Source organism: Lathamus discolor, chromosome 1 (assembly GCF_037157495.1).
Source record: "Lathamus discolor isolate bLatDis1 chromosome 1, bLatDis1.hap1, whole genome shotgun sequence".
Classification (NCBI taxonomy): domain Eukaryota; kingdom Metazoa; phylum Chordata; class Aves; order Psittaciformes; family Psittacidae; genus Lathamus; species Lathamus discolor.
This window is the reverse complement of record NC_088884.1, coordinates 27,199,415-27,211,594: the sequence shown is the minus strand read 5'-3', so window position 1 is coordinate 27,211,594 and position 12,180 is coordinate 27,199,415. Positions and strand designations below refer to the sequence as shown.

The 12,180-nt window shown below is 36.4% G+C and overlaps 1 protein-coding gene across 2 annotated transcripts in view; it reads left to right on the top strand.

Annotated features, from left to right (window-relative positions):
• TBC1D22A (TBC1 domain family member 22A) overlaps positions 1-12,180 on the top strand; it is a 181,131-nt gene that overhangs the window by 34,466 nt on the left and 134,485 nt on the right. For both annotated transcript variants that reach the window (XM_065665352.1, XM_065665351.1), the window contains exons 6-7: positions 3,673-3,801; positions 4,975-5,037. In XM_065665352.1, the coding sequence (XP_065521424.1) occupies positions 3,673-3,801; positions 4,975-5,037 (192 nt within the window). The remainder of the gene's footprint in view (positions 1-3,672; positions 3,802-4,974; positions 5,038-12,180) is intronic.

The window sequence follows — 12,180 nt, the reverse complement described above, 5'->3', positions numbered from 1 at the left end:
TCTAGTGCTTGACGACCCTTTCCTAATGCCTAATCTAAACTTTCTTTGGTACAACTTGAGGCCATTTCCTCTTGTCCTGTCAGTTGTTACTTGGAGAAGTGACCTACCCCTACCTCGCTGCAGTCTGCTTTCAGGTAGTTGTAAGAGAATGATAAAGTCTCCTCTGAGCCTCCATCTCTCCAGGCTAAATAACCCCAGTTCACAGAATCACAGAATCACAGAATCCCAAGGGTTGGAAGGGACCTAAAAAGATCATCTAGTCCAACCCCCCTGCAAGAGCAGGGTAACCTACAGTACATCACACAGGAACTTGTCCAGGCGGGCCTTGAATATCTCCAGTGTAGGAGACTCCACAACCCCCCTGGGCAACCTGTTCCAGTGCTCTGTCACTCTTACAGTAAAGAAGTTCTTCCTGATGTTAACGTGGAACTTCCTATGTTCCAGTTTACACCCATTGCCCCTTGTCCTATCACTGGATATCACTGAAAAAAGCCTAGCTCCATCATCCTGACACCTACCCTTTACATATTTGTAAACATTGATCCTTCAGCCATTCTCACAGGACTTGTTCGCTAGACCCTTCACCAGTTTTGTTGCCCTTTGGACATGCTCCAGCGCCAAAACGTCTTTCTTGGGGCCCAAAACTGAACACACTATTCAAGGTGCTTCACCACTGCTGAGTACAGGGGGACAATGACTTCCCTAGTCCTGCTGGCCATGCCATTGCTGATACAGGCCAGGATGCCGTTGGCTGCCTGGGCACAAGCTGGCTCATGTTCAGCCATTTGTTGACCAACATCCCCAGGTCCTTTTCCTCTGCGCAGCTTTCCAGCCACTCTTCTCCAAGTCTGTAGCATTGCATGGGGTTGTCATGGACCAAGTGCAGGACCTGGCACTTTGCCTTCCTGAACCTCATACAATTGGCCTTGGCCCATCAATTCAGCCTGTCCATCTCTCTCTCTCTCAAGCCTTCCTATGCTCCAGCAGATCAACATTCCCACCCAACTTGGTGTCATCTGCAAACACACTTGATCCCCTCATCCAGGTTACTTATAAAGATGTTAAACAGAAGTGGCTGCAATACTGAGCATGGGAAACACCGCTTGTGATTAGCCATCAGCTGGATTTAGCTCCATTCAGCTTGGCCATCCAGCCAGTTCTCTACCTAGTGAAAAGTGTGATTGTCCCAGGCATGAGCAGCCATTTTCTTCAGGGGAATGCTGTGGGAAACGGTATCAAAGGCTTTACTAAAGCCTGGATAGACACATCACAACTTTTCCGTTGTTCGCTAAACAGGTCACCTTGTCATAGATGCAGATGAGATTAGTCAAGCAGGACCTGCCTTTCATAAACCCGTGATGATGGGGCTCGATCGCCAGGTTGTCCTGTACATGCTGTGTGAAGGCACCCAAGGTGATCTGCTCTATAACCTTCCCTGGTACCGAGGTCAGACTGACTGGCCTGTAGTTCCCCTGATCCTCCTTCCATCCTTTCTTATGGATGGGTGTCACACTTGCCAACCTCCAGTCAACTGGGACCTAGCCAGTTAGCCAAGACTGCTGATGAATAATGTAAAGTGGCTCAGTAAACACTTCCACCAGCTCCCTCTGTACTGTTGGCCAGATCTATGTGGCCCCACAGACTTGTGTGTATGTAAGTGGTGTAGCAGATTGCTGATGATTTCCTGTTAGATTACAAGGGCTTTATATAGAGATACTTTCAAAAATCTATTTCTGTTTTAGTATGGAGTGTAATTCTTATTTTTCTCTAAATGTTGAGCAAAAGAGAAGTTATAGAAATGGGGTAGATGCCGGAGAGTAATGGAACATATATACTTGGATTGTTTAATTTTACTGTGTAATTAGCAATTATAGTATGTTGGGTTTACCACTTCCATTTTCGTTTCTAGTGCTTAGGACTGAATAAGGTAGTTGTTTTTGTAGCTAAATGCACAGCATTTTCCTAGTTACTTACAGTGGCTATGGCTCATTGTGTAAGTGCAAATATATATGCTGTACTTCTTTATAGAATTTTTTTGATATTATGAAGATTATTTTGTTAAGGGAACTTAAATCTTGCATAAATTTAGTTTCTCTGTTTTATCAGTTACCGTTAGTATGGTGATAGCTGTTATTGTGGCAAGAGAACTTTTCTAATATTGGTAAAATACTTTTTTACTGTAAGAGTGACAGAGCACTGGAACAGGTTGCCCAGGGGGGTTGTGGAGTCTCCTACACTGGAGATATTCAAGGCCCGCCTGGACAAGTTCCTGTGTGATGTACTGTAGGTTACCCTGCTCTTGCAGGGGGGTTGGACTAGATGATCTTTTGAGGTCCCTTCCAACCCTTGGGATTCTGTGATTCTGTGAAAATATTTTAATTTGACTTGAATAGTGATTAATATAATTATTAGGGTTTTTTTATATGGTCTTGTATGTTCAGATCTCTTTCAAAGCCATCTATCATTAGAATGATTCGTATGCAAAGTATTTTTAAAGGACTGCCATCTATGTAAAATATCAACTAGCTTTCTTTATTACAGTGTTAGAGGTTATCAGTATTGCTTGAAATCAAGCTGCTTACAAGAAAACATTTAATATATCTGAATATTCAGAAATCTTTTTGGTAGCCAGTTACATGAATAATGATGTTTCTAGTAAGTGTATTTTATATCTAACTGACCTTTTAATAGCATTCATGATACTTCCTTTTGTAAAATGCTGAAATTGTAAGCTGAGTTGCTTGGTTTATTTTAAATGGCAAGTTGGCTGTGATGCCAGAAATGGCCATCAGATTTGACAAAAGAGGAAAATTAGAATGGATTGTTTTTGTTTCTGGAAGGTTGTTTTTTTCAGATATATACGAATGAGTTCAATGATTAACCATTCAGATATATTCTGTACTTAGGCAGGATTATACATTGTTGCATTATCTGACACAACTGCCTTAGTGTGTCCATACTTTACACAAAATGAGATAGGATTTATAAATTGCCTCTAGGAAATGTACAGCTGGTGCTCTTACATCTAAGAGCCCAGTCGCTGGTGCTGTTGAGTCATTTTCTGTGATGAAACTTAATAACCTCCTGAGATGAAATGAAAGCTTGAGATAATTTTTTTTCTCATCTGAAACAGTGAAATAAAGTAGCTAGAATGTTTTAAAGCTTTTGAATTAATACTCCATTGTATTACAGATTTAATCATAACTTAAACATATTTGCTAATGTATATCATTCTTACTTAAAGGCATCTAAGATAATATGCATTTTGTTAAAAAATTATTAAAATTGCTCTAATATTGGCTGCATAGAAATACAGAAATAAATGAACTCATATAGCATTGCATTTATCTGAAGTTATTTGTTTTAAGCTTTTGTCTTCAGAAAGCAAACATAATCTTAGAATTCTTGGTGAGAAATCGCTTTTTAAAGCTGGAAAAACTTGAAACTTTTTCCTTAACAAAAAAAAAAAAAAAAAGCTGATTTTAGTAAGATGTTTGTACTTTTGTATCAGTTGGGATGATTAGAAAATTGATTTCCTAAAGGATTATTCAGATCCAGGTGGCACTGCATGGCACCGAGTGAGTTTATTAGCTTTCCTGTCACACGTAATCAAATACCAGTGCTGCTTTTTGTAAGGCAAAGAATAATATCCTTTTCTTTTCACTTTTTCAGGGCTATCTTCCTGCAAATGTGGACAGAAGAGAAAGCACTTTACAGAGAAAGCGCAAAGAGTATTTTGCATTTGTTGAACAATATTATGATTCCAGAAATGATGAAAATCACCAGGATACCTATAGACAGGTAGAACACCTATTGAAGTGACTTTTACTTACAGGACATCTTCTAAACAACTTGGAGATTATTTTTGATGTTTGCCACTGTTTTTCTCTATTTCTTTAATATTACTTGATAAACAGCTCTCTAACAAATTGTTTCCCTACATTTTAGAAGCAAAAATATTAACTATTTTGGTCTGAAATTCAAAACAGTGGATTTCCTTTAATCTTGGCTTTGGTCAGGCCATGTGGCACTGCTGTTCAGCGCTGTCATTGTTTTGTTTAAGAACAATAGTGTTTTCAAATTTTTCATCTCCTGCTCAGACCTTCCTTGAATTGAGTGAAAATGGACAGGGAGTGTAACAGTGACTGTTTTTTACTGGCTCCATGCTTATGCTTAAGAAGTTGAAACTATTTATGATGTGCAATAAAAATAAGTATAGCTGTGTCAAACTTTCTTGCCTGCCCAGATAAGCAGATAACTTTTCTTTAAGTTAAGGAATACTCCATACTTATTTTGTATTACTAAGTTTGGAGTAAGCAATAGTACCTAGCCTTCTTTAGGACAGAAGAAGCAGAGATTTTCAGCTTCAAGTCTGATCTTTGCTGGCAAGAAGTATATAGCATGACTAATACAAAGTACTTGTGTATCTAGCCCAGAATAATCAGGTTAGTATTCTGTTGCATAAAACTCCTTTGCAAAGTTGTATATTTGGGCTCTCTTCTTAGGCAATTGTCAAATACATTAAAATAGGTGCTAAACTCTATTTTAACCTTTTAGTGGTTGGTCCTTATCTTAAAGTTCTTTTCCAACCTAAATGGTTCTATGATTCCATAACAGTATCAACTGAACATGTCTTTAGAGCAGTAGTAGTCTGTATTTACCCATAAATACCCCAGGTTACAAGTATTACCAAAATGACTATAATTCCAAATGATCAAAATGTGATATAAGAAACCTAAAATATGAACACAAAATATATGGGCGTTTCATTCTTTATTTTGCCTCATTGATTAATAATAACTTAAAGATGTGGCTGTATGTTTTGAAATACAGTAAATCCATGTTATTCTAAAAAAAGTGATTCAATGACATCATGGCTAATACGGTAAAATTAAGAAAATGTTTTAACTGTTGGGTTCTTTGAAAGGTTTGTGGCTGATTCCTTTTTCAGTATTCTTCTTTCTGTTTAATTAGATCCATATAGATATCCCACGCATGAGTCCTGAAGTTCTAAGACTTCAGCCCAAAGTAACAGAGGTAAGAATGATATATAAAGATTTCTTTTTTTTTTTTTTTTGTAGCTATCAGTTTATTACTGAATCTGATGTAACAGCACTGGTTAACAATTAATTTGACAACACTTGCAATTTTAACTTCAGAACTAGCTTAAAGTTAAAAAAAATAAGGGTATATAAGTATAGGCTAAAAATAGTGTAAATATTTAGAGTAGTAAAAGGAAAGGCATCTCATTAATCTTTTGCATTGAATCTGTCAGGTTTTTTTCTTTGGCATTGTGCTTTTGAGTTTGTTTTTTTTTCCTTTTTTTAAATTTTTTTCTGTCTGTATTTTGGTAATAATGTGTTTTGAAGTAATGCAGAGCATAACCCCCATGGTTCTATATATTTGTCAAAATCATTCAAGGTCTGAAAGTTCTTATCACAGAGTTTTCCTCTTAGGAAATTCTCTTTTTGTGAATTTGTAGCATGACTGGTTTTGTGTTCCTTATTTCATTTTGCTTCCTTAAGTTTTATATGCTGAGCATGCTATTTAAGCTCTTTTCCCACTATAGTAAATATACATCAATTAATGGTAAATATGTTAATCAAATTGGTCTATTTTGTTTGGTAATTGAATACCAGGATGACTTTGTAAAGTATATAGGTCATAAATAGTGTAGATGGTGTGAATAATCCTCTTTCAATTATTTCTTCTTCTTCAATTCCTTCTCCTTTCTAATGGTTCTAGTTAGACCTTCAAATGTACTTCCATGTAGCTTCTGTTAGTATCATTATAGAGTCATATAGAACATCTTTGGATAGTTATTAGATGATAGAGAAGTTAAATGCAGAACTAGATTTCATCTGTTTTTCTGCTCTTCCAGTTATTTGTTTAATGGAAGCACTCCTGCATGTATGTTGGAGAAATCAGTTTGAAGAAATAGCCTATTACAGTTTCTTGAAAGAAAATGTTATAAAAATACTGCTTTCTGTCTGTTTTCTACACAGTGGTGTTTTACCTTGGCTATTCTAGGGATGATTAAAAAGATTAAAGTAGGAAAAATAGGGGACAAAAAGGGGAACAATATCAGCAAGAAATATACTATTAAAGAAATAAGATCAGTGTCACTGTTGTATCTAGAAATGAGCCAATGAATGAAATTGGAAGTGACTATTTTGTCATGCAGAAAGGGCTACAGAAAGAAGAATGCTCTAATACTTCTAAGAGGAAAGAACTACTTGTATCAGCAGTAGTCTCTTAAATTATTCTAAAGATGTGTTTGCCTTCAACACAAAGTGGTGGCTTTCTTGGGATGGGCTTTTACTTCCCTGTGTTGTAAGGTTAAACTGTTCTTAAGGTTTCCAATGAAGATCATCTGTGTCTCAAAATGTGTATGACTGTGGTTCAGAGGTACAATGATCATGGTTTTGTAGCTTTCAGTTTAGATGAAAAAGCCCCAGAATTACGTGGGGTTTTCTTCTTCCTCATGTTTTAGTGAAGGGAAAACTAGAAGCTGTTTAACTTGCCTGGTGTAAGAATCTGTGCATTCTTGTTTTTTAAAGGAAGATTGAAAAGTACAAAACACTTCCTCAGGAATGACTGCTAGATGGTGTATTTATTTCTAAATTAGCTGAAAAATTGAAAAAAAATAGAAAAAGGAGTTTAAAGTAGAAATTTCAGGTAAATGTCTTCTGAAGAATATATTTAATGTCCTTCCTTTTAAACAAATTATTTGGATGAGAAATCAAGGGGCTTTAAAATGATACTAACAGACAAAATATTCTCACTGGAGACTATTTTGAAGTAAAATGTTATTTAGTAAAATGATGAGATTGTCAGATAGAAATAGAAATCTGTAGGATCTTGGACTAGATAATACATTTCTTTAGACTACATGCAAACTTGATAATAGTTAGTATGGACACAGCTTTGTATTTACCATGGATATCTGCTTTTTTAATAGTACAGTTAGAAATGTTAGAGTAAACTTATGCTGATAATCAGAGAAGATTTGCTCAAGGTTTTCCAACATTTGCAATGAGTAATTTTGTTAAATACTTAGTGTGTTGGGGAAAGTATCCCATAATAAGTAATTGAATTAGTTACAGGATAGTTACAATCCCTTTTTGGTTGAATGAGTAACTTAGAGCTAAAGGATTTATTTGGGCATTGGAGAGTATGGTAATGTGATAAGAATATTAGTGTAGTATTTGTTACAAGTGGTCACAGTTGAAAGGAGATTTTCCTTTTATAGCTGAACTATAGTTAATCTCAAAATAGGCTGGTTTAATGAAAATGCTGACAGTCAGCTTCAGAACTAGTAGATCCTCCCAGAATAAAACACTTCTGTTACTGCTTGGGAGTAATTGAAATAAAAAAGAAATACTGTGTCTAAGTAACTTCTTGCTAAGTAACTTCCAGTATGTCAATAGAACTTCTATAGCAAATATTATTCAGCAAAGTTTGAGTCTGGCACACAGTTCTGGCTCGTTTTGTGGCATCATTAAACACTTGAAATTATTAGGTATTTTTTGGTTTTAGTTGTCTGTTTGCAGGTAACACCAATTCTCAGGTTGCATAGGCATTTAATGTGATTTACTGGCATCTCATTTGCATTTTTTTTTTTTGTTAAAATTAGCATTATTTTCATTTGTAGTTATTTGTTGAACCTGTCCAAATGTCCAATGAAACACTAGGAAAGAATACATGTGCATCTTCAACATTGCCATAAAATAAGTATATTTTAAATCCATACTTTTTAGAAACTCCAGTTGCCCTTGCAAGTGACATTGAATTATCTCCCAATAGTAAAAATTCTATTTCATGTATACAGCTCCTTGAGTTCAGTCTCCTGAATACAGCCCCGTATCCCTGCTTGCTGCTGATCATACTTGCATTTTTTTAGTTTGAATGTTTAATAAATTGAGTCACTTAACAAGCCTAATTGAGCCACATGAAGTAGAAATACTTGTCATCAGTGTGATGCATGCGTTGTACAAGAGTGCTGCTGCTTTCTTGTTGAAAAAGAAACTACAACAACCCCTTTTTCCCCAAGAAAGAAAAATCCCTGTTCATAACCTATGTCATCCATACTTCTTCTCTAACACCTTTTTTTTTCCCTAGTTCATAGTAAAGAAATGGTAAAGGTGTCTTTTAATAATATTTTGTTAGTTGGCAGTGAGTGATGTTGTTGGTACAGAAGAATAAGAACGTGAAGAGGGTGGATAGCAGCAGTCAAGTGGGGTAATGGGAAATCTAGGAAGCATTTGAACCATAAAGAAAAGATCTGATTTAATTTCTAGTGATCCATTGGTATCCTGAACTTTACAGGGTCTCAGGGTCTTCATGTGTTAGGTGTTTTTAGAGCTCCACTGATCTCTGATCTCCTGACTATATGTGTGGGCTGCTGAGGGGGTAGGCATGCATATATAATCATTGCCTTCACTCTCTGATCCAGGAGGGTCTAACTCGCTTGATGTCATCTGACAAAGACTAGTGCAAATGATGCTGGAAGGGTTGTAACATCCAACTTCTCCCTCGTTTCTTCTTCTCCCTTTCTGGGTTTTTGGACCCCTATGCTAGCACAGCCTAATCATTTATCACAGGGAAACCCTTTCTGCTCCCAAGGGCTCAATGCAGACAGGGGCCTTGCATTGTTCCCAGACCTGACTCCCTTCAAGAGAGGGTGAAGGTGTTGCTGATCCAAGATAAGCAACAGTTACTCCCTCTTAAAGTGTGACGGCAAGAGCTATAAAGAAGGGAATCGGAGTGTAAGTCAAAGACAGGTTTCAAAGGGTGGCGCAATTAACAAGACTGTGGGCATTATGACTGTTTTTTTTATATAGCAATTCTTGATGCTACAGAGATGTAAAATGATAATACCACTACTAGGAAGAATGTCACTTAGGATAAGGTAAAGAGACTGAAGGTGACAAAGCTGGAGGAAGAACTCTAGTGAAAAGACCAGAAGCATAATGCATGTAGAAACCTCACAGTGTCTTCTGACATCAGTTTCCAAATGCTGCCATTCCAAGATTTTTGTTCTTGCTGGTATCTGAGCCTCTGTTCCCAAAGAGCTTTTCATTAGAATTAATGAAGCTGTTTTAATTTCTTCTCTGAGCCTGGAATTTGGTTCCTGTAATAAAACATTTCAGTTTAAAAGAAGGTCTGTTGAGTCTTATGTGTAGAAATAACTTCCTTTTAAAATCTGTTTGAAGTGTTTGTTTTTTATGGGAATTATGTATCCGGGTCGGAGGAAAGTAGTGTGGCCCTCAAGAAGTGAGAGAGTGTAGTTGAAGGTCTTCCCCCATATAGTTCAGTCAGGTTTCTTTTGAAGACTAGTGGCTGTAAGTTTAGAGTTTAGGTGCAATAAGTCAAGCTAATGGTTTCTTCTCTTTATGTATATATAGTTCTTGCTGTTATCATGAATGAGAGTTAAATTCAAAAGAGAATAATTGATCAGTAATGACATCTCATGAGAAGTAGTGGTTCCTAGTAGAAAATTAATTCCAGTTTCTACTGTGGGTTTGGAAATCAAGAAGGAAACCTTTAGGGAAAGTGACCTTTTTAATGAGTCCTATTTGAATCACAGCGATGAGTGCTGTATAGAAACTTAAATCAGTCTGCCTTTCAGGTTTTCAGTGCTCATTTTTTTCAATTCAGAACAGTAAATGAAACTTTATGAAAATGAGTAAGAAACTGAAAACACTATTTTAGTGTGTATTTGTGGAATTTCTGATTAGATGCATTTGGGGATATTAAAGATGATGTGCCAATCACGGAGTGATCCTTCCTGCTCAATAATATTAAATAACCCCCCCCAACAAACCCAAACAAACAAAAAAACCCCAACTAAATACCACCCCTCATCCCCTCAGTTTTCATATCTGGATTTTAAAATTGCATTGAAATCCATAGGCAGCTCATTTTGCAATGCACACTATGTATATTTTCAGGCTCTTAGGAAAGGAAAAATTGGTGGTACAAATTTGAACATTGTTTGATTTGAGGCATGCCTTGATGAAAAGCACTGTTTTTGTGATTTTGAGGATGGGTGTTTTGGTAGCTGTTACTTACTGAATTACTTATTTTTTTTTCGTTTGTTTCTCACTGTGCATATTTTGTAACCCCATCACACCAAGATTTTTTTTTTATCTAGCCTACTGCATAACATAATTGCTACTTAAATAGGGTTTTCTAGTCACTTCTATCTTATATTTGTTTTCAAGAAAGTTATTTGTGTTTTCAATATGATAAATGTGTCCTTTATATGAAGTGAAACACAGGATGATAACACTAGTAATACTGATAACCTAATGTTACTGAAACTGAAACAGCAACTGGCAGAAGCAGGAAGGATGGCTGTGAGCTAACTTGATTTGCAGTTTTTCAATAATAGCAAAAACGTGATATAACCAATTTCATAAAGGCATAATTATGTAAAATGTAATGTACATGTAAAAGTACATGGCAGAACTTAGGGTCTTTATACAGTTGTTGATAGATGATGAAACTCCACTGGCTATTGCTTGGTTTGCACAGGTTAGTATTTTTTCAGTTTAATATGCAGCACATATTAAAAAGCATGAGGTGACAGGACTATCACAGAGAAGAGTTTATAGCTAAAGTGATAAGCACCGTAAGTAATGAAAATGAGGTTTTTGCGGAGCTTTTGCTAAATGAATACCTCGCTTTCTGCCTAATCTTTGCCTCAAAAAGTGAAATCACAAAAACTGAATCTTAATTGTAGCTGGAATGGATCAAACACGAGCTAAGGCTTCTTGTGTTTCAGTGCCCACCAAAGTTTTCATATTGATTGTTCTTGACCATTTCGCTTGTTCTGTGGATCTTCAGCATGCCAGGGAAATGTAAAACCTGGAGATTAGGGAAAGCTGGTTGTTAAAAGAAAGCCTGTGGGAGAAGATTGGATGTTGATATTTGCTTTCAAAGCAAAAAGTGCAAATGTGTTTCAGGTTCAGCTAGTTCATGGGGAAGCCTGTGATGGAATTCTTATGCACCTGGATGCAGTTCTATATGCCTAGACCCTTCTGTACTTGAAAATTACTGCAAGAGGGCTTTTAAACTAAAGAATAAGTTTTTATTTAAAATGGAATTAGAATAGTCAACTTCTTAATGTAACAAAACCTTGAGGTGAGATTGAGTAGAAATAATACCAGCTTTTTCTCCCTGTTGTGTCCTTTGAGGTCAGGTCTTTTACTGGCTTTCTTGAAGCCTGAGCATTCATTGACTTCTGGACTTGCAACAAACTATGCAATCTCCCTGGGGTCCTTAAGAAGTCTCTCGTTTTTCTATTAGTATTGGAGGCCTGATCTTAAAATTGACACTGTTTGGTTTGAGCTCTTCTCTCTTTGCTCCTCTTAGCTGCCTCTGCATTTTGGCTTCTTAGGCAGACCTTCCAGGGAAAAGCAAATGTTCTTTTGCTTCAGCAGATTATACCTGATTGAGTACCTGTAGTTAGGGCAAAGCACGTAACAGCTTTCACTCTGCTGCTTATTTGAAGCATTTAAGACATGTAGAATGTTCAGAATCAAATAGAGGACAAATAGAGGTTGTCACAGAGCTAAACTGGGTTAGAGATAAACTGTGATTTCCCTGCTCTGTACTCTTCTCATGCTGTCCTTCCGATGGTGAGGTATGTTGTGGCCTTAGGAGCTTTTGCAGATCCTGGACAAGGTACAGTTTACAGTTGAGCTGGTGATGTTATGTAATACCCTCAGGCAGACAGTTGCCTTATTTCTATATTTCCTGATTTTTTTTCAGATAGATTTTTTTGTTGTTGTTGTTGTTAACCAGTATACTTGCTTCTGAAGTCTAGAACCTCACACTGCAGTGCTAGACAAGCCAAACTATGGTGGAATCTCTTTTTATGGGTATGTTATTAAAAAAACTAAGCTAAGTGAAGTACTTCTTTCTGTTACTTAGGAATAGATACAATGATATATTAATAAAATACTTCTCTCAAAGAGGTGAAAAGTCATGAGAAAATTATCTAACATTTCTGTCTCTTTGGGAAAGAAGTATTTTACATTTTCAGGAAAGCTTCAGTGAGTAAGTGCTACTTAGTTGCAACTACTATAAATCAATTATGTACTAGGTTGGTTTTAATGTACTAATACAGTGAAAATGCTTCCTTTTGAAGATCTGAGAAGCTTACTTAGCCCT